At 50.6% G+C, this 20,194-nt stretch overlaps 1 protein-coding gene across 8 annotated transcripts in view; it reads left to right on the top strand.

The window, feature by feature from the left end:
* Positions 1-20,194, top strand: part of CAMSAP1 (calmodulin regulated spectrin associated protein 1) — a 55,172-nt gene that overhangs the window by 7,531 nt on the left and 27,447 nt on the right. For 6 of the 8 annotated variants that reach the window (XM_082655740.1, XM_082655741.1, XM_082655742.1 and 3 more), the window contains exons 3-4: positions 10,012-10,274; positions 11,090-11,251. The exons of the other annotated variants lie outside the window; for them this stretch is intronic. In XM_082655740.1, coding sequence (XP_082511866.1) covers positions 10,012-10,274; positions 11,090-11,251 — 425 coding nt within the window. The remainder of the gene's footprint in view (positions 1-10,011; positions 10,275-11,089; positions 11,252-20,194) is intronic. 8 annotated transcript variants of the gene reach the window in all.

The following is a 20,194-nucleotide window of genomic DNA, read 5'->3' on the forward strand; positions in this document are numbered from 1 at the left end:
TTTTACTTACCTTTTAAAAAAATTTAAGTATTCATTCATTTATTTTGGCTGCGTTGGGTCTTAGTTGTGGCACGCGGGACCTTCGTTGTGGCATGCGGGATATTTTTTAGTTGCGGCATGCAGACTTCTTAGTTGCGTTTTAAAACATTTATTTATTTATTTAATACTTACTCAGTTGTTGATGGACACTCGGATTGCTTCCAGTTTTGTCTACTATGAAGAAAGCTGCTGTGAATATTCAAGTCTGTGTGGGCGTGTGTTTTCATTTGTCTTGGGTAGATACCTGGCCATGGAGTTACTGGGTCATATAAGTGTGTTTAACCGCTCAGTTGTTTTCCATAGTGGCTGTGTCATTTTTTATGTCCACCAGCAAAGTGTGGCATGAGAGTTGCAGTTGCTCTGTATCCTTGCCAACACGTGGCATTGTCAGTGTTTTAAATAGTAGCCATTCAAGTGTGTGGGCTGTGATAACTCATTGTGGTTTGGGTATGCATTTCCCTGCTGACTAATGATGATGAGCTTTTTTTTTTTTTTAATAAATGTATTTATTTGTGTTTTGGCTGCATTTGGTCTTCGTTGCTGCACATGGGCTTTCTCTAGTTGCGGCGAGCGGGGGCTACTCTTCGTTGCAGTGCACGGGCTTCTCATTGCGGTGGCTTCTCTCGTTTCAGAGCACGGGCTCTAGGCGCGCGGGCTTCAGTAGTTGTGGCACACAGGCTCTAGAGCGCAGGCTCAGTAGTTGTGGTGCACGGGCTTAGTTGCTCCCTGGCACGTGGGATCTTCCCGGACCAGGGATCGAACTCGTCCCCTGTATTGGCAGGTGGATTCTTAACCACTGTGCCACCAGGGAAGTCCCAGGGCTTGGATTATTGATTTGAGATCTATCCTCTTTTCTAGTGTAAGCATTTTAGTGCTATAAATTTTCCACACGGTACTGCCTTAGCCGCATCCCACGTATGTTGGTATGTTGTATTTTCGTTCAGTTCGATGTATCTCTCTTTATTTCCTTTGATACTTCCTATTTGATTCATGAATTATTTAAAAGTGTGATTTCCAGTTGTTGAGATTTTCCTGTTTGTGTTTTAGGTATTATTTCTAGTCTGGTTCCATTATGGTAGGATAGCATACGCTGTGTGATTTCTGTTCTTTTAAACTTGTTAAGGTTTGTCTTATGGCCCAGGATAAGGTCTGTTTTGGTGAATGTTCTGTGGGCATTTGAAGAAAGGTGTTTTCTCTTGCTGGGTGGAGTGTTCTACACAGGTCAGTTAGATTCTCTTTATTGGTTGTGTTGTTCAGATCTTCCTCCTTGTTGATTTTATGTCTGAATTCTGTCAGTTCTGATAGGTGATGTTTAAGTCCCTCACTATGCTTGTAGTGTCTATTTCTCTTTACAGCTCTGTCCATTTTTTTTTTTTTAAATGAGTTCTGAGGCCCTGTACTTTGGTGCGTACACATGAAGGGTTGTAAAGTCTTCTTGGTGGATTGACCCCTTTACTGTTAATGTAATGTCCCGCTTTGTCTCTAGTAATTTTCTTTCTACTTTATCAGATATTAATATAGCTGTTCCTGTTTTTTTTTAAACAACGTTTGCCTGTTATAGCCTTCTCTGTCCCTTTACTTTCAGTCTGCCTACATCGTTGAATTTGAGGTAAGCTGCTTATAAACCACACACAGTTGTGGTGTGTTAACCTGCTCTGCCGATCTTTGTCTTTTACTCGCTGTATTTAGAGTATTTACGTTTAATGTAATTGTTACTGTTGAAGTCTGACATTATTTATTCTGTTTGTTTTCTGTTCCTGGTTTTGTTTTGTTTTTGGGGGCCTTCTTGTGGATTACTTGACTGTTTTTTAGGATTCCATCTTGATTTATTTATCTCATTGTGGGGTATATCTGTATAGCCATCTTAGTGATTGCTCTGGGTATTACAGTATACATATGTGACTTCCAACAGTTGACAGGTATTGTTTTATCATTTTGAGTGAGGTGTGGAAACCTTTTGTCCATTTAGGTTCCTTTGCTCTCCCCACTTTTTTTTTTTTTTTTGCGGTACGCGGGCCTCTCCTGTCGCGGAGCACAGGCTCCTGACGCGCAGGCTCAGCGGCCATGGCTCACGGGCCCAGCTGCTCCGCGGCATGTGGGATCCTCCCGGACCGGGGCACAAACCCGTGTCCCCGGCATCGGCAGGCGGACTCTCAACCACTGCGCCACCGGGGAGGCCCCCGCTCTCCCCACTTTTAAATACTACCGTTGTCCTGAGTACCTGAAGGTGTTGTAGATTTGTTTGTCATCAGATATAATTTAGAAAACTCAGGAGAAGGGTAGTCTATTGTATTTACACTTATTACCCATTTCTTTACATTATTTTTTCTTCCTGGTTCTCCAAGATTCCTTTTTTTTTTTAATCATTTTCACAGTTCCCTTTTTTAAAAAATTTATTTATTTAATTTATTTTTTGCTGTGTTGGGTTTTCGTTGCTGTGTGCGGGCTTTCTTTAGTTGCAGCGAGCGGGGGCTACTCTTCGTCGTGGTGCACAGGCTTCTCATTGTGGTGGCTTCTCTTGTGGAGCATGGGCTCTAGGTGCGCGGGATTCAGTAGTTGTGGCACGCGGGCTCAGTAGTTGTGGCTCACAGGCTCTAGAGCACAGACTCAGTAGTTGTGGTGCATGGGCTTAGTTGCTCCGTGGCCTGTGGGATCTTCCTGGACCAGGGCTTGAACCCGTGTCTCCTGCATTGGCAGGCGGATTCTTAACCGCTCTGCTACCAGGGAAGACCTTTGTATTTTTAAAAATCATTTTCTTTCTATTTGGAGAATTTCCTTTAGCCTCTTTTTTTTTTTTTTTTTTTTTTTTTTTGCGGTACACAGGCCTCTCACTCTTGTGGCCTCTCCCGTTGCGGAGCACAGGCTCCGGATGCGCAGGCTCAGCGGCCATGGCTCACGGGCCCAGCCGCTCCGTGGCATGTGGGATCTTCCCGGACCGGGGCACGAACCTGCGTCCCCTGCATCGGCAGGCGGACTCTCAACCACTGCGCCACCAGGGAAGCCCCCTCCTTTAGCCTCTTTTAAGGTTTTCTAGAGACAATTTTTTTTTTCCTAAGTTTTCTTTTGTCTGTGAATGTCTTTATTTCTCCTTCATTCCTTGAGGATAGTTTTGCCAGATATGGAATCTGGTTGGCAGTTCTTTTCCTCAAGCACTTGTAATGTGTGCCACTTCCCCCGGCCTCTGTGGCTCAGAGGAGAAACCCACTGTCAGTTGAGTTGGTGTTCCCTTTTCCTTCACGTGTTCTTTCTTTACAGCTGCTCCAAAATACTTTGTCTTTAGTTTTCATAAGTTCAATTATGCTGTGTCTTGGCTTGGAGTTTTTGGGTGTAGCCTATCTGGGGTTCACTCAGTTTCTTGAAATCAGTGGGTTTATATGTTTTGCCATGTTTGGGAAGTTTTCAGCCATTATTTCCTTAAATATTGTTTCAGCCCTACTCACCTTCTTTCCTGGGACTCCAGTGATACGAATATTGGATCTTTTGTTATTCTCCCACATGTCCCTGAGGCTCTGTCCATTTTATTTTTTTCAGTATATTTTCTCTGTTGTTCAGATTGGGTAGATTCTGTTTATCTGTCTGCAAGGTCACTGATTCTGTCCTCTGTCATCTCTACTTTACTGTTGAGACTAGTGAGTTTTAAAGTCTGTGACTCTGTTTTGCAGTTCTGTGTTTGATTCCTTTTATGACTCCTTTGCTGACTTTTTTTTCCAGTTTTCGTTTATTTCGGGAGACTTGTGATCGCCTGCGGAGCCATGTTTTTACACTTGTTTTAAAGCCCCTTGTCGGATAATTCCAACGCCTTGGTGTCAGTCGATTCTCTTTTCTCATTAAGGTCATGGTTTTCTTGCTTCTGGTTATGGTAGGCGATCTTTGCTTGCTTCCTGGTCATTGTGGCTCTATGTTAGGTGAGTCTGGGTGCTACTTAAGTTTCTTTATCATAGTCAGCAGTGTCCCTGCTGAGGTCCTGCCTGCAGGTCCTGGCCACTCTGGACTGTGGCTCCAGCGGCAGTGTCATGTCCAGAGCCTCGTGGTACCATTTTGCTATACTTGGTATGTCTGGTGCCTCTGGGCTTCCCACCGTCCCTGCGGGCGCTGCTTTAGGAGGCGGAAGGAGCGCCTCTGGGTGGGGTGGGATTCTCTGTGGCGGCCGCCCCTGCCTCTGGGGGATGCAGAGTGTTTCCTGGGCTGCCCGTCGTGCTGAGGTCGCACTGCTGGACTCCCCTGGCGCCCGGTGATGAGTGGGGGTGTCTCTGGCCTCATGGGGAAGGAGAGCGCTTCCAGGTGGGGTGCCCTGTGGAGGTGGGTGTGGGGCTTCCTGTCGCTCCCTCGCTGCTTCTGCCAGGCTGGCCTGGTGTAGTGGGTGGGACTCCCCTTCCACCTGGGGCAGGAATGAGCCCGCTTGGCTTGCCTTCTGTTTCCAGGCTGGGGGTCAGGAAGTACCAGGCCTGGGTCACCTTTTGTTGAGGGGGTGTTGTAAGACGCCCTGTTGTTGTGCTTGGCCAGTCCTGGGTTCCCAGCCAGCTTGCCTTCCCCGTCCACCTTTCAGAGTTCTCTGCTGGGTAGCCTTTGAGTTCCTTCCAGGGTTTACAGTTGTGCCCGGTAGAGAGGAGCAGGGAAGGACTAATCTGTGCCACCTCGTCCTGACTAGGAGCTCCTTCTGGCCGCTTTGCACGCTCTTCCTTTGTCTTTGGATTTTAGCAGTGTCACTGTGATGTTCTTTGGTGTGTGGATTTCTCCCTCCCTCCCTTCCTCCCTTCCTTCTGCTGGGAAGCATGCATTTTACAAGTATTGGAAAATGCTTGTCCATTATCTGTCGGAATACTGTTTCTGCCCCATATTTTCTCTCCTTTCTTTCTGGGTCTCCAGTCACACTCCTGCGACACTAAGCGGTGTTTGTCGTTTACCTTCTGTGCTGTGTTTTCTCTCTGTGTGTAATGTGCTATTCAGCAATCCAGTGTGGAAATTCAGTTTAGTTACTGTATTTTTCTGCTCTGGAATTCCTACTTGGTTCTTTTTCAAATCTGCCAAGTTCTTTTGTCTCTTTTTTAAAAAATAATTTCCACTTTTCTGCCAGAATCCTTAGTCTTATCTGTTTTCGTTTCATTGTTTTCAGCACGGTCATTGAAAGTCTGGCTGATACCTCCGGTTAGGGGTCCCGAGGGCCCGTTATTTCATCCTTGGTTTTCAGCCATTTGATTATGCCGTGTGTGGACCTGGTTTCCTTCAAGTTGGTTCCTAAGCCTGTAAATTGGTTTCTTACCAGATCCGGGGAGATTCTAGGCATTATTTATTCAAATGCTTTTTCTTCTTTCTTTCTCCCTTCTGCAGTAACGTAATTACTGAATCTTTCGATGTTGTCCCACAGCTCCCTTAGGCTCTGCCTTCCATTCTGTTGATTTTCCCTCTGCTCTTCAGGTAGATTTCTTCTGTTAGTCTGTCTTCAAGTTCACTGACTCTTTCCTCTGTTGTTTGGTTTGCCTTTTTTTTTTTTAATTTAACTTAATTTTTATTTCTTTATACAATTTCTAAAGGTTACTTTCCATTTACAATTATTACAAAGTATCAGCTAGATTCCCTGCGTTGCACAACACATCCTTGAGCCTTCGTCACACCCAGTTGTTTTTACCCTCCTCTCCCCCACCACTGGTAACCACTAGTTTGTTCTCTCCATCTGTGAGTCCGCTTCTGTTTTGTTCATCTTTTGAATCTGTCATTGAATTTCTTGTTGATAACGGTATTTTGCAGTTCTGAAGGTTTGGTTTTTTTTTTTAATAGTTTTTATTTCTCTGTTAATAACATATCTTTCCGTTTGTTTCAAGAGGGCCTCGTGGGGCCTTGTTTTAAAGTCTTCAGTAATTCTAACATCTGGGTCATCTCAGGGTTGGCGTCTGTTGACTCTCTTTTCCCCTGAGAATTGGTCACGCTTTCCTGTCTCTATGTGTTGAGTACTTATGGATTGTGTCCTGGACATTTTTTTTAAAAAAATAATTATTTTTGGCTGCATTGGGTCTTGGTTGCTGCGCGTGGGCTTTCTCTAGTTGTGGTGAGCGGGGGCTACTCTTTGTTGCGGTGCACATGCTTCTCACTGCGGTGGCTTCTTTTGTTTCAGAGCACAGGCTCTAGGGGCGCGGGCTTCAGTAGTTGTGGTGTGCGGGCTCAGTAGTTGTGGCTTGTGGGCCCTAGAGCGCAGGCTCAGTAGTTGTGGTGCGAGGGCTTAGTTGCTCCGCGGCATGTGGGACCTTCCCGCATCAGAGCTCGAACCCGTGTTCCCTGCATTGGCAGGCGGATTCTTTTTTTTTTTTTTTTTTTTTTTTTCGGTACACGGGCTTCTCACTGTTGTGGCCTCTCCTGCTGCGGAGCACAGGCTCCGGACGCGCAGGCTCAGCAGCCATGGCTCACGGGCCCAGCCGCTCCGCGGCATGTGGGGTCTTCCCGCACCAGGGCACAAACCCGCGTCTCTGCCTCGGCAGGCGGACTCCCAACCACTGCGCCACCAGGGAGCCCCTGCCCTGGACACTTAGAATCTTATGCTGTGAGCCTGTTTCTGCTGAAATCTTTTGGGTGATGCTTGTGTTTTTGGTGCTCTGTTAGCAGCTGGGTGGCAGTAAACCCCGGTAAGTTCAGACCAGAAGTCTGTTTGGCCATGTGTGGGCAGTGGTTCCAAGGTCAGTTCGGTTCTCTGGGTCTGTCACACGTGGGCCACTTGGGGTCACCAGGACAGTGTACACGGGTTCAGGATTCCTTATCCACCCCCTCTTCTCTGTGGTCCCCCACCCCCTCTCCCGGGGTTCCCAGGGGTCTCTCTTCCTGGCTTGTTGACTAGAAGCCAAGCCTGTGTGTGTTTCCCACAACCGAGCCTGCCTCAGCAAAGGGGGGGAAAAGCGCCCGTGGCGCCCACCTATCCCGCCACCGCTGGGATATGGTTTTGTTCTGGAGCTCGCCTGGTGTAGGGGAGGAGAGTCACTGGGCTGTGCCCGGTGGGGCCAGCTGCTGGCTGTTTTCTTTCCCTTCTGTCTGGCATCTCCAGTGAAGGGTGGGGTGCAGGCAGGGCTCCAGAATTAGAAGCCCTCTGTGAGTGCCTGTTTCCACAGCCACAGTGTATAAGTAAGGGACTTCTCGACGGAGCCCGTCAGCCACCTCTGCAGCCTGTCTAGTGGATTCTCAGGGGTACGGATGTTTCTGCCTGTGAGCCCACAGGACATTCTGGCTTAGTTGGTCTGGGGTGGGGTGGACACTGCCGTGGTTTTGAAGCTCTCAGGTGGTGAGGCTCATTGCCCTGCTGTGTCGTGGAGGCTTGCCGTCGTGGTTTTCCTCAGACTGGGTTGGAACCCGTCTCGGGCTTCAGGTTGGGGTTGGCGCCTACCTGGGAGTCCTTGCCCACCCCCCCATGTGCTGCCACGTCTCCGTTCCCCCCCCCCCGGTGAGTCATGTGGCCTTGGTAGACAGGATGGGACAACGTGTGACAGCAACAGGAGGAGTGCTTCCTTGGTGGTCTTTTTAGCCTGATAATACAATTGATAACTAATACTTGCGTGAGTTTTGTTGCGCTCCAGGCTCCGCTCGTAGCGTGGTGACTTACACGTACGTTTTGATTCAGTCCTCTCCCAACCCCGGAGACAGGCCTTCGTAGTGTCCATGGTTTGCACTCGAGGCCGGGATTCTGACCGGCCAGGTGAGAGGCGCACCCGGTCAAGGCCAGGCTGACGTGCTCGGGTCCTGTTCTCAGCGCACATGCTGTCCTCTAGCTCCGATCCTCTGTTCACCCGACCAGCTGGCGCCCTGTTCCTTCTTGTGCGTGGAGCGCCGACCCTGTTTTACCTGTAGTCTTGTCCGCATCCTCTAGCCCTTCTCGCGGCCTTCCCAGCAGGCCCGCTTCAGAGTCCTGAGCCTCGAGGGCTGCGGCCACAGCTGCAGGACCGCACTTGCTTTGTCTCCTGATGTTTCTGCTGAATGACAGTGGCCCTCAGACAGCCGCGCCTCACACCTGTGTCCCCAAGGCAGCGTCCTCAGGCCACTGTCCCACCAGCTCGGTCCGGCTCAGCGCTTGGCGGTGACGCCCACACGGGTCCTTGCGCCGTTGCGGCTGCTGACCGAGGGCCCCTGGGCAGTGGGATGGCCGTGCCCCCGCCCGTGTCGGGAGACGGGAGGGCGAGCGAGCCGGAGGGCGAGCGGGGAGGGGCGGGTCCCGGCGCTGTCCCCGGAGGTGACCCTGCCTCCCTCCCAGGCTCACTTCCCAGCCAGCTGCATCCGGGTCCTGCCCTGACTCCCGGCGTGGGTCCCCCCGCTCCCCGCCGACGGAGAAGGTGGCCCCCTGTGCTGAGCGAGCGCCGTCCGCGCTCCTGGGTGGGGTCACCTCGAGGTGTGGCCTGAGCGTGGGCGCCGCGGGGGTGGCCGGGGTGGGGGTGGGGCGGAGTGAGAGAGCAGAGACCCGGGCTCAGCCCCAGGCCGCACGGCCGAGCGAGTCGCACGGAGGTCTGGTTTCCCGGTGCATCTGAACCTGACGTTTACACTGGACTGTAGTCTATCAGGTGTGCAGCAGCGTTATGTCTAAAAGACATACACGGCTTCGTTAAAAACACTCTGTTGGGGACTTCCCTCATGGCGCCGTGGTTAAGAATCCGCCTGCCAGTGCAGGGGACACGGGTTCGAGCCCTGGTCCAGGAAGATCCCACATGCCGGGGAGCAACTTAGCCTGTGCGCCACAACTACTGAACCTGCGCTCTAGAGCCTGCAAGCCACAACTATGGAGCCCGCGTGCCACAGCTACTGAAGCCTGTGCGCCTAGAGCCTGTGCTCCACAAGAGAAGCCACTGCAATGAGAAGCCCGCGCACTGCAACGAAGAGTAGCCCCCGCTCGCCGCAGCGAGAGAAAGCCCATGTGCAGCAACGAAGACCAATGCAGCCAAAAAAAGAAAAAAAAACCCAAAACACTCTTGCTACGAAATTCCAGTTACAATAGACTGCAGAACACCTTAACAAATATAATAGTAATGACAAAGTTTGAAAACTGCAAGAGTTACTAAAATGGCACACAGGCACAAAGTGAGCAAATGCTGTTGGAAAAATGGAGCTCAGAGACTGGCTAGGCGCAGGCTTCCCCCAGACCTTTAACCTGGAGAAAACGCAGTGTCCGCAGAGCGCAGCAAAGTGAGGTGCAGCTGGACTGGACTGCAGAGTCCCCCCTTTGGGGGACAGTGGTTGACAGCTTGCAGAGCAAGCGTGAAGGACAGCGGGGGGGGGAGACTGTCGCAGCCGCCGGGAAAGCTCTGCACACACGGTGGGGGTGTGTGTGGGAAGCGGTGTAGGTGCCGTGGACCACGCTGGGTTCATCGTTGGTTTCTGACTCTCGTGGCCTTGGGCACGTTGCTGACTTTCTCTGTGCCTCAGTTTCCTCATTTGTGACGTAGGGACAGAAGTGTTGATTTGATGGGATCGAGGGGATGCTTGGTAACATGGCTCATATCGTTTTGTGCCGCCCGGTCCAAAGATGCGCAGAGGCTCACGGCTGCGGTTCCGGCCTGGTTGTCGCAGCAGCGGCAGGCCTGGCTCTTTCCTCTAAAGACCTGGCGTCTGGCCTTGAAATCACGGGATTTGACAGCAGACGGGGATGCACCTGGCTCCCTCCCCAGGGCTGGTGCCGGGTGCTCGGTGTGGCCTGGCTGTGCGCGGTCCTGGCCTCCCTTCGGCCCACGAGCCCCCTCCGGCTCCCACACCTGCTCCTTGCTCTCCTGCGTCGGGAGAGATGCTCGTGGGGGTTGGGCGGTGGCGTTGCCCAGTGCTGTGCGTGGCTTGCTCGCCTCTGCTGGTGGAGGAGGGCAGCGCTTGCCGAGTAGCTGGGGTCTCGCACGTGGTTAGTTGCCTGTCGTCGTTCACCGCCCCTCTGTCCGTCGTCTGTGTGCCGTCGGCCCTGAGCCGTGTGTGGAGAGAGTGGGGGTGCCGTCGTGCTCACGCGGCGGTCTCTCCCCCGTGCAGATGACATCCCGGAGGACCTCAGGGACCCCTTCTACATCGACCAGTACGAGCAGGAGCACGTCAAGCCCCCGGTCATCAGGCTGCTGCTGTCCAGCGAGCTGTACTGCCGCGTCTGCGGCCTCATCCTCAGAGGGGACCAGGTGGCCGCTCTGCAGGGACACCAGGCTGTCATCCAGGCCCTGTCCCGGAAAGGGATTTACGTGATGGAGAGTGACGACACCCCCGTGACGGAGCCTGATCTCAGCCACGCGCCCATAAAGATGGTGAGTGGCCTGGGCGGCAGGCGGGGGCGGCTGGTGGGCTGCCGCTGTCCCCCTGCGGCGCAGCAGAGTCACCCCAAAAGTTCAGGGTTCGAGAGCACCTTCTCTCCGCGGGCCAGGGGCTGATTTGGAAAGGGGGAGGGAGCAGATTCCTGTCGGCTTTTTCTCACGGGGAGCAAACTTTTTGCACGTGTTGTGCCGTAGAATTGTCGAGCCCACCCTCTTAGGTTGTTTCACGTGTATCTTCTAAGTATTTTTGTGCCAAAATAAAGAAGGAAATGCACCTGTCCTCCCCGAGCGTCTCCCCGCATCTTTCCCGGAAAGCCATCCCACCAGTGTGACTCTCCCAGGCTGCTCCAGGTCCACGCCGCTGTGGCACCTCCCACGTGGCTTTAAGCTTCGGCCGTTCTCAGGCGCTCTGCGTTCTGTGGCTTTTCGCTCTTGGCCTTGGTGGATGTGTGTTGTGGATCGAGGGGATGTTACTGGTTCTGGGAAGAAAGGGCTCGAAGGCCTGGCGTGAGCTCAGTGTGCCGGGCCCCTGAGGCCCCAGGGGCCTGTGGGGGTCATGGGGCCTCAGGCACGTCTCTTGGCCCCTTGTACCTTGGCCCACAGCTGAGCAGTAGGGAAGCCCCGGGCTCTCACGGGGTCGTCAGAGATGAGGAAGTGGGGGTCACGTACAAGTGGAGGTCTGAGTGCCTCCTTAGATGCAGAGGAAGACAGACAACGGAGGCGTTCAGCTGTGGGTCTAGGGAGGGCCTCTGCGTTGACCCGGGGCGGAAAGGCAAGGTTGGGTGACTGGCTGCTGCCCCTGCCCCCAGAGCGCCCACACGGCGATGGTGGACGCGCTCATGATGGCCTACGCCGTGGAGATGATCAGCATCGAGAAGGTGGTGGCCAGCGTCAGGCGCTTCTCCACGTTCAGGGCCTCGGAAGAGCTTCCCTACGACCTCGAGGACGCCATGGTCTTCTGGGTGAACAAGGTGAGCGCTGGGGCCCTGCCCGGAACGGGGGCGAGCGGCATGAGCGGCCGGGGTGCTCCTTGACTGTGGGTCCTCTTCCCCCTGAGAGCAGCGCCCTCCTGTGTGTCCTGCTGTGACCCTGGCGAGCAGCGGCCTCGGACGTGTGTCCACTGTGGTTCAGACAGAGGGGAGCAGCACGGGCCTGTGGAAAGCACAGGTGTGCTGGCGGTGCACGTTAATAAATTCCTTTTATTTTTATCTCAAGCACGTACGTGCGTTCATGGAGATCTCAGTTTAGAAGGCATTTTGATTAAGGGAAAAATGGTACCTTCCTAAATGCTGTGATTTTCCTTTTATGTTTCGAAGCTTACAATGTGCCTCTCTATACAGTCTTCATAAAGAATGTTCATTTTTCGTGGTGTGTGATTAGAGGATTACCTTGCCAAAGCCCTTTGGTTATTAAGCCTCCTCATTTGCCAAAGGTGTTCCATTAGGGACACTTTATTAAGCAGAGGAAATGGAACGTGGAGCAGCTCCTTGCAGAGTTGTATCACATGCAGGAAATTCGGAGTTATTTCGTTACACAGTTTGCACATGTATTCCCTGCCACGTGAGGGCTTTATCAGAGGTGAGGTCAAAGTCTGTGGCCGTGGGATTAGTTGAAGAACGCAGCAGAGCCTGGCAGAGTCCGCGTGCTGCTCCCTTGGACGGCCGCCTCGCCGCGGTGATGCCGCCCTGCTCTCTACTTGGTTTCCTCCCTCGTGTGGGTCCGGGGCATCGAGTGGATGAGCAGACCGCCTTCACCCTCTGACCCCGCAGTGAGGTGGAGGGCTTTTCCAGGACTCCTGTGGAGCCTCTGGTCCCGGTGGGACTCGGGAGCTGGCCGGTGGCCACGAGGTCGCGTCCCGGTGGCGGCACCTCCTCGTCCTTGTGCCCTGGCTTCACATAGTAGTACATGCGGGAAGCGTCCCACGGGGATTTGGTTAAAAAAATGATGTTCTGAAGTGATATTTCCACGGGAGCCCAGGTGTGATCCGAGCCCGAGCTCCCTTCCTGTGGCCACAGGTTCAGATTTTCTTTTCCTTTTCCTTTAACAACTTGTATTGATTCTTTCCCCCTTATCAAAGGAATGGCATGGTTATTATAGACATTTAGAAAACACGGATGAGCAACAGAAGAAAGCGAAAATTCGCCATGGCCCTGCCACCTGCACACGTAGTGTTCTGCAGTGAAGTGTACTAACTTCCCATAGTTTGTATTTATCTGGGTGTAACCTCCATACTTAAAGGCGCAGTTGGGGTCTTCCAGGCACTTGACCGTAGGCTGAGCTTTGCGCTTGGTGAGATGTGGTGAGTATGGCTCGGGCCATTCTGAGGCCGCCCGCCCGCCCGCCCGCCTGCCGTGGTCTCGACGTGTCGGGGCCGAGCTGTCCCCTCCCGCAATAAGCAGCCGTCTCCCTGAGCATCTTGGTGACTTCCGCCCACATGTTCCTGGTGGGTAGTGGTTGAGATTAAGCTGAGGTTCATTTTTAAAGGCTTTTGATTAGTTTTTGCCAAATTCTGACCATAAAGATTGTACCGTTTTTCTCGTACTGTTTAGTCTGTGTAAGTGTTTTTTCTGCCTGTGTCTTCTCATATACTGGATAGTATTAAAAAATACCTGCCGGGCTTCCCTGGTGGCGCAGTGGTTGAGAGTCCGCCTGCCGATGCAGGGGACACCGGTTCATGCCCCGGTCTGGGAAGATCCCACGTGCCGCGGAGCGGCTGGGCCCGTGAGCCATGGCCGCTGAGCCTGCGCGTCCGGAGCCTGCGCTCCGCAACGGGAGAGGCCACAACAGTGAGAGGCCCACATACCGCAAAAAAAAACAAACAAAACACAAACCTGCCGAGTTGAGAGGTGAAAATTAGCCCCTTTTACTGTTACTGCTTCACTCGCTGATAAAGTTGAAGTTCAAGGGAGAGAGTGTATGTCTGGCTCTCTTTCTCCCTTCTGGGTAATTCGTTCTGGCCAGGGTTCTTTGGGTGGGGGTGGGGGAGCGTGCCTTCCCCTTCCTGCCCAGGACCCTCCCGTTTCCAGGGTGTTTGCCGTGTGTTCATCGGCGCTTCCCGGGTGCTCGTGGCCCGTTTGCCTGGGACTTGGTGGCCGGCCCGGCAGCACCGCTGTGTCTTCTGCCCCCATGTGGTGTCCCCGCCGTGTGGACACCGCCTCCTGACTTGCTGCTGTGACAGGTGTCCCCACCGCTCGGCGTGGTCACGTGGCCGCCTTGGCCAGGTCCGCAGTCGCACCTGACGCTGTGCTGACAGTGTGTGGGTTTGTCACAGCTCGCGCCCCTTCTCGTGCCGCGCTCCATTCTCCCAGGAGTTAATGCTGGCTTCAGCTTTTCATGATCCTTTTGCGCTTGCCCAGCATTTATCTTTTTATTCCACGTGCTCCGTGTTTCGCTGTTTCCTTAGCATCCGTGTGAGTTTCAGTTTCTCAGTTAGGAGGCTTTTCCTTCAGGTGGGTGCTCTGGCCTCTGCACCCGCTGCTGTCCTGCAGGGTCTCCCCAGGGTCCCGTCAAGGGCAGGATCCCCGCAGTCGCTCCTTCCTGGGGCTCCTCTCAGGGGAGGATCCTCTGGTGCAGGGTGAGACGTGCTCCCGCCTCTGTGCCTTCGGCGGGTCTCTGCTCACGTGCCTTCCCTGAGCTGTGATGGGACCTTAGCTCCCCGCGGCCTCTCCACTGTGGACGCTGTCGCCTGACAGGCTTCCAGCCGGGCCTGGAGACCTTCCCTCCATCCTCTCTCCACAGAAAATTGCTGCACGTTTAATGAGGTTTGGGCTCTGGGGAGGTTTGACGTTGGTGAGTTTTCTCTTCAGCGTCAATCTTAGATGTCTAACAAGAGCTGAAGTCTCTTGGAAACTCTGTCCCTAGGTTCCGTGTTCCCAGGATCGCGGCTGTGTGCGCACACCTGAGGCAGGTGTGAGCCCCCTCACACCAGCCCCGGCCTGCCTTTCTCCTGTGGGGTCTGTCCAGGGGGCCGCTTCTCACGCTGGGCTCCGCGTGCGGGCGCCCTCATCCCCGTCAGCATCTCTGGATTCTCAGGGCAGGCCTGTCAGGTGGCCTCTGAGTGTCTCTTGTTGTGTGGCATCGATCTGGGGCCCGTCCTGCTGCAGACTGGATGGCACGCCTGCCACCTGAGACGCTTAGAGACCCCTCCGCTTGGCACTGGGCCAGCCCAGCTGCTGCCCGGCCTGTGCGTCGTGTGGGGAGCGTGTCCTTGCAGTGCACCCCCGGCCCTGCTCAGAAAGGCCGCAGCTTACCCTTCCCACACCACGCCCTCTGAACCAGCCCCTCCCTCCTCGGGTGATCAGTCACCCTGGGGGCCCAAGTCGCTCCCTGGGGTTGGGGCCGCCCGAGCCATCCGCCGGCGTCCTCGCCCGTGTGAGTGTGGCTGGGTCTCCTCTGTGTCCCGGGAGTTTTCCCGCGAACCGTCTTGCTCTGGCTCTTTATTTTTTATGGACGCCCAGCCAGTAGCTTGAGTCTTTTTAAAAAAAACTCCCCAGCTTTGCCCACACATGTTTTGTATACGATAAATGGACCCAGTCCCTTGCGTGTCGACAAGTGACTACATACGTTCAGCGTTCGCAGTCAAGGGAACGTTTCCGTCATCCAAAAGCGGTTCCTCTGCGCTCGTTGCAGTTAGATGGAGTCACGTGGTAGGTACTCTTTTTGCGTCTTTCACCGACTACCGTGTTTTTGAAGTTGATCCACGTCATCGTGTCCATCAGTAGTTTGGTGCTTTTGAAACTCGGTCGGGTTCCACTGCACGAAGGCACTACAGCTTGTTCATCCGTTCACCTGTAGACGGGCACTCGGGTTGTTTCTGGTTTTGTCTGTTATGCATAGAGCTTCTGGGAACATTTGTGCACAAGTCTTGATGTGCGGATACATTTTCATCTCTTTGAGTAAATACTTAGGAGTGAGTTGCTGGGTCCCATGACGATCAGTTTACCTTTAGAAGAAACTGTCCAAGTGTTCTCTGAAGTGACTGTGCCATCTTAGGCTCCCACTCGCGAGACAGGAGAATTCCAGTGTTCCACGTTCCGCTGACACTTGGTATCGTCAGTCTTCCGGTTTCGGCCGTTTGGGTCGATGTGTAGAGGTATGTCATGGTTTTAATTTGCATTTCTTTAATGACTAAAGATGTTTCTGTGTATCTTGTTACGTGTTCACGTATTTTGCCCAATTTTTAATGAGGTGGTTTGTCTTAATGAGTTTCAAGAATATTTTATGTGTATAAAGATTTAGGGATCCCGTGCTTTCCAAGGTATATATTCTTGTAATGTGTTTTTATTGTTTGGGTGTCAGGATAATGCGGGTGTCAAAAAAAGAGCTGGGAAGTATTCCTTCCTTCATTTTGTGAAACACTTTTTGTATTATTAGTATTACTAGTATTATTTTGTCCTTAAATCTTTGTTGGAGTCACTGGTGAAGCCATCTGGGCCTGGAGTTTTCTTGGAAGGTTTTAATTATGAATTCAGTTTCTTTAGTGTACTTATGAGGTGTTTAGGATTTCTGTTTAATTTTGTGACTTTTAAGGAATTTGTCAATTTTATTTAAATTTTTGACTCTATTGGCATATTCATATTTCTTTATCATCCTTTTAGTGTATTATGATCTGTAGTGATGTCCCCTCTTGTTTCCTGCTCTGTAATTTCTTTTTTTCTTCCCTTTGTTGGTCTGGTTTATCAACTTCATTAATCTTCTAAAAAACCTTCTTTTGGTTTTTGTTGCTTTCTCCAATTTTCTATTTAATTCCTCCTCTTGCTTTTATTATTTTTCTTTCTGTTTATTTTGAATTTATTTTTCTCTCCTTTCTAGTTTGTTAGGGTAGAAGGTTAGTTCTTTCACACCTTTCTGCATTTTAACATAAACATTTAAAGTTGATATAAGTAGTGCTTTAGCTGCACTGTGCACATTTTTACGTGTTGTGGTTTTCTTCATTCTCTAAAATATTTTGTTTTAGTTGCGAATTCTCGTTTCAGCAATGGATTATCTAGAAGTTTGTAGTTCAGTTTTCATATGTGTGGAGGTGGGGTGGCTCTAGGTACCTTAGTGTTTTGGTTTCGAATTCTGTCGAGGTCAGAGAGCGTAGTCTGTGTGGTTTCATTTCAGTCCTCTGGATGTATCGAGACCTGTGGTCCACTGCGTGGTCTTGCAGAGTGTTCCGTGTGCACTTGAAAAGAAGCCGTGTGTTCTGCTGTTGTCAGGGGAGTACTTTGTGAGTGTCAGTTCAGGTTGGTTTGGGTGTGTTTGCGTCGCTGGAGTCTCAGTCACTCACCCAGGGAGGAGGGTTCATCTCCAGCAGTGATTTTGTCTGTTGAACCTTTTGGTTGTGTCAGATTTTGCTTTGTGTATTTTTAGTCTGTTGTTACATGTATACGTGTTTAGGATTTTTCTGTCCTTTTGTGGTCGTGCAATGTCTCTTTATCACAGGTGACAGTCCTTGCCTCCGGCCTTGGCATGGCCAGTGTGTGCACGACTTGTCTTTCTGGTTAACGCGAGTTTCCACCTGGGCCTTACCATGGAGTGCTCAGCTTAGTTGCATTTCATGTGATTATGGAGACGTCTGGGTTTTGCATCTTGTCTCCCTTCTGTATCTTTTCTCTGTCTTCCTTCTCTTCTGGCGTGTTTTGGATTCGGCGTTTTTACTCCATTTCATCTCCAGTATTTTTTGGGGGGGCTGCTTTAGGGTTCACAAATTTCATCTTCAGGTTTTCATAGTCTGCCTTCAGATAAAGTGATAGCATTTCACAAATAAGATCAGAAATGTCTTTTCCCCTTCTGGCCTTTGTGCCACTGTTGTCATTCATTTCATTACAGCCCCAGATAAGTTACTTTCACCCTCAGCAGCCAGTTATCTTTTAAAGTAATTAAAAATGGTTAGCAATATTTATCCACCTATTTCCCATTTTTATTGCTCTTCATTCCCTTGTATAGATGAAGAGTTCTCAAACCTTTTGGTCTCAGAACCCCTTTACACTCTTAAATACCGTGGCCCTCAAAGAATTTTTAGAAAATCTCTCAATATTTACTGTATTAGAAATTAAAAACAGGAACATTTAAAAATATTTATTAATTCACTTAAAAGTAACAGCTCATTCCATGTTAATGTAAGCGATGTGTTTTTAATGAAAAATAACTGTATTCTCAGAAATGGAACGAGTGGTGGTGTTTTACAGTTTTGTAAGTTTCTTTAACGTCTGGCTTCCCAGAAGACAGCTGGATTCTTACCTGCCTTTGCATTTCATCTGCCACAATATGTTGTTTTTATTGATGTAAAGGAAGAAAGTCTGGTTTCACGGGGATACGTAGTTGACGAGGGGACAGTGCTTTCATAATCTCCTCAGATAGTTATGCACATCTCTTTTTGATTCTATACCAAAACTTGACAAGTGGTAGTTTCTTGAAGGCTATTTGAAATATGGAATTTGAAACTGTTACCAGTTAACTTTTTTTTTTTTGCGGTACGCGGGCCTCTCACCGTCGTGGCCTCTCCCGTTGCGAAACACAGGCTCCGGACGCGCAGGCGCAGCGGCCATGGCTCACGGGCCCAGCCGCTCCGCGGCACGTGGGATCCTCCCGGACCGGGGCACGAACCCGTGTCCCCTGCATCGGCAGGCGGACTCTCAACCACTGCGCCACCAGGGAAGCCCACCAATTAACTTTTTTAAAAAGTTGAGATATAATTCACATGCTGTAAAACTCACTCTTTTAAGGTGTGTGGTTCAGTGGATTTTAAGATAACTCACCAGGTTGTGCAGCTGTCACCACCAATCGCACACATCTTTATCATACCCAGAAAGAGACGCTGGTGCCATCCGCAGTCCTTCCCCGTCAGCCCCTGGTGGCCGCTCCTCTGCCTTCTGTCTCTCTGGATCTGGCCGTTCTGAACATTTCATTTAAATGAAGTCTACAGCACGTGGCCTGTTGTCTCTGACTTCATTCAGGTAGCATGTTTCCACGTCTCACGCGTGTTGTGGCGCTTATCAGCACCACATTCCTTTTATGGTTGAGTAACGCTCAGTCGTATAGATATGCTGAGTTTTGTTTAGCCATTCCTCAGCTGGTGGGCATGTGTGTTTTCCACTTTTTGGCTATCGTGACTCCTGCTGTGAACATTCAAGTACCAGTGTTTGTGTGGCTGTGTTTTCACTTCTCTTGGGTTTATATCTAGGGGTGGAATTGCTGGGTCGTACAGGAACTCTGTGTTTAACTCTGTGAAGAGCTGGCAGACTGTCTCCGCGGCTGCTGCACCGTCTATATTCCCCCAGCAGCACCAGAGGTTTCCAGTTTTCCGCGTCCTTGCTCACACTCATCTTCTGGTTTTCGATTCTAGCCGTTCTGGAGGGTGTGAGATGGTATCTCATTGTGGTTTAGAGTCACATTTCCCTGATAGTAATGATGGGAAACCTTTTTCCATGTGTTTATTGGCTATTTGTAGATCTTTTTTGGAGAAATGTCTGTTCACATGCTTTGCCCATTTTAAAATTGGATTATTCCTCTTTTTATTGTTGCAACGATTCTGTTATATAATCTAGATACTAGCCCAGTGAACTTTTCTTTTCTTTTCTTTTCTTTTTTTGGCTGCGTTGGGTCTTTGTTGCTGCACGGGAGCTTTCTCTAGTTACGGTGAGCAGGGGCTACTCTTCCTTGCAGTGCGCGGGCTTCTCATTGCGGTGGCTTCTCTTGTTGCGGAGCACAGGCTCTAGGCGCGCGGGCTTCAGTAGTTGTGGCTCACGGGCTCTAGAGCACAGGCTCTGTAGTTGTGGCACACGGGCTTAGTTGCTCTGCGGCACGGGGGATCTTCCCGGACCAGGGATCGAACCTGTGTCCCATGCATTGGCAGGCGGATTCTTAACCACTGAGCCACCAGGGAAGCCCCCAGTGCACTTTTTGTACTCTGTTGTAGTAAAACCTTTCTTACATTTTTCCTGGTCCTGTTACTCACGATTCTGTGAGGCCTTGTCGTTGGGAACATTGTTTTGCTGAGTTGTATTGATCTTCCCAATGTCACATTTCACGATATAGTATCAAAAATTATATTCATTAATAGCACCACCAATCCAATCAGAAAATCCTTTCCATGTTAGGAAGGTACCTAGTTTATGGCAGAAACAAATTTTCTAAAATTTTTAACTTCTAGTATTTTATTGTGAAAAATTTTAAACATGCAGAAAAGTTGACAGAATTATACAGAGAACACCCTGTATCCACCACCTAGATTTTACAGTGAACATTTTTTACAGTACTTGCTTTATCACTTATCCATCCATCCGTCTATTCTAATTCATTTATTTTATCTATTTGCTTCCTGGCTGCGTTGGGTCTTTGTTGCTGCGCACGGGCTTTCTCGAGCTGTGGCGAGCGGGAGCTACTCTTCTTTGCAGTGCGCGGGCTTCTCATTGCGGTGGCTTCTCTTGTTATGGAGTACGGATTCTGGGCACGCGGGCTTCAGTTAGTTGTGGCTTGCAGGCTCAGTAGTTGTGGCTCGCGGGCTCTAGAGTGCAGGCTCAGTAGTTGTGATGCACGGGCTTAGTTGCTCTGCGGCATGTGGGATCTTCCCGGACCAGGGATCGAACCTGTGTCCCATGCATTGGCAGGTGGATTCTTAACCACTGTGCCACCAGGGAAGCCCTGATTCATTTATTTTAAAACTTATCAACGTTGATTTTTCTTTTGTCTTTCTCTTTTGAAAAACAAATTTTCTACATTCTTGATCTGATGTGCATGATTTCACTTACCTTTATCCTTGTTTAATGAGAAGACATTCAGTTCTGTGGCATTTCATCTGATTATAGCTTTGACCATGTCCCCGTTAACACTGATGAGTGTTTTTCTCCACGCTATCACTTTATAATTGCAATTTTGATCATTTCCGAGCAGTTGTATTAATCGCTTGCGAGTGTCTCATGACAGTTCTT

The sequence above is a fragment of the Grampus griseus genome (genome assembly GCF_964374135.1).
Source record: "Grampus griseus genome assembly, chromosome: 6".
In the NCBI taxonomy this organism is placed as follows: Eukaryota; Metazoa; Chordata; class Mammalia; order Artiodactyla; family Delphinidae; genus Grampus; species Grampus griseus.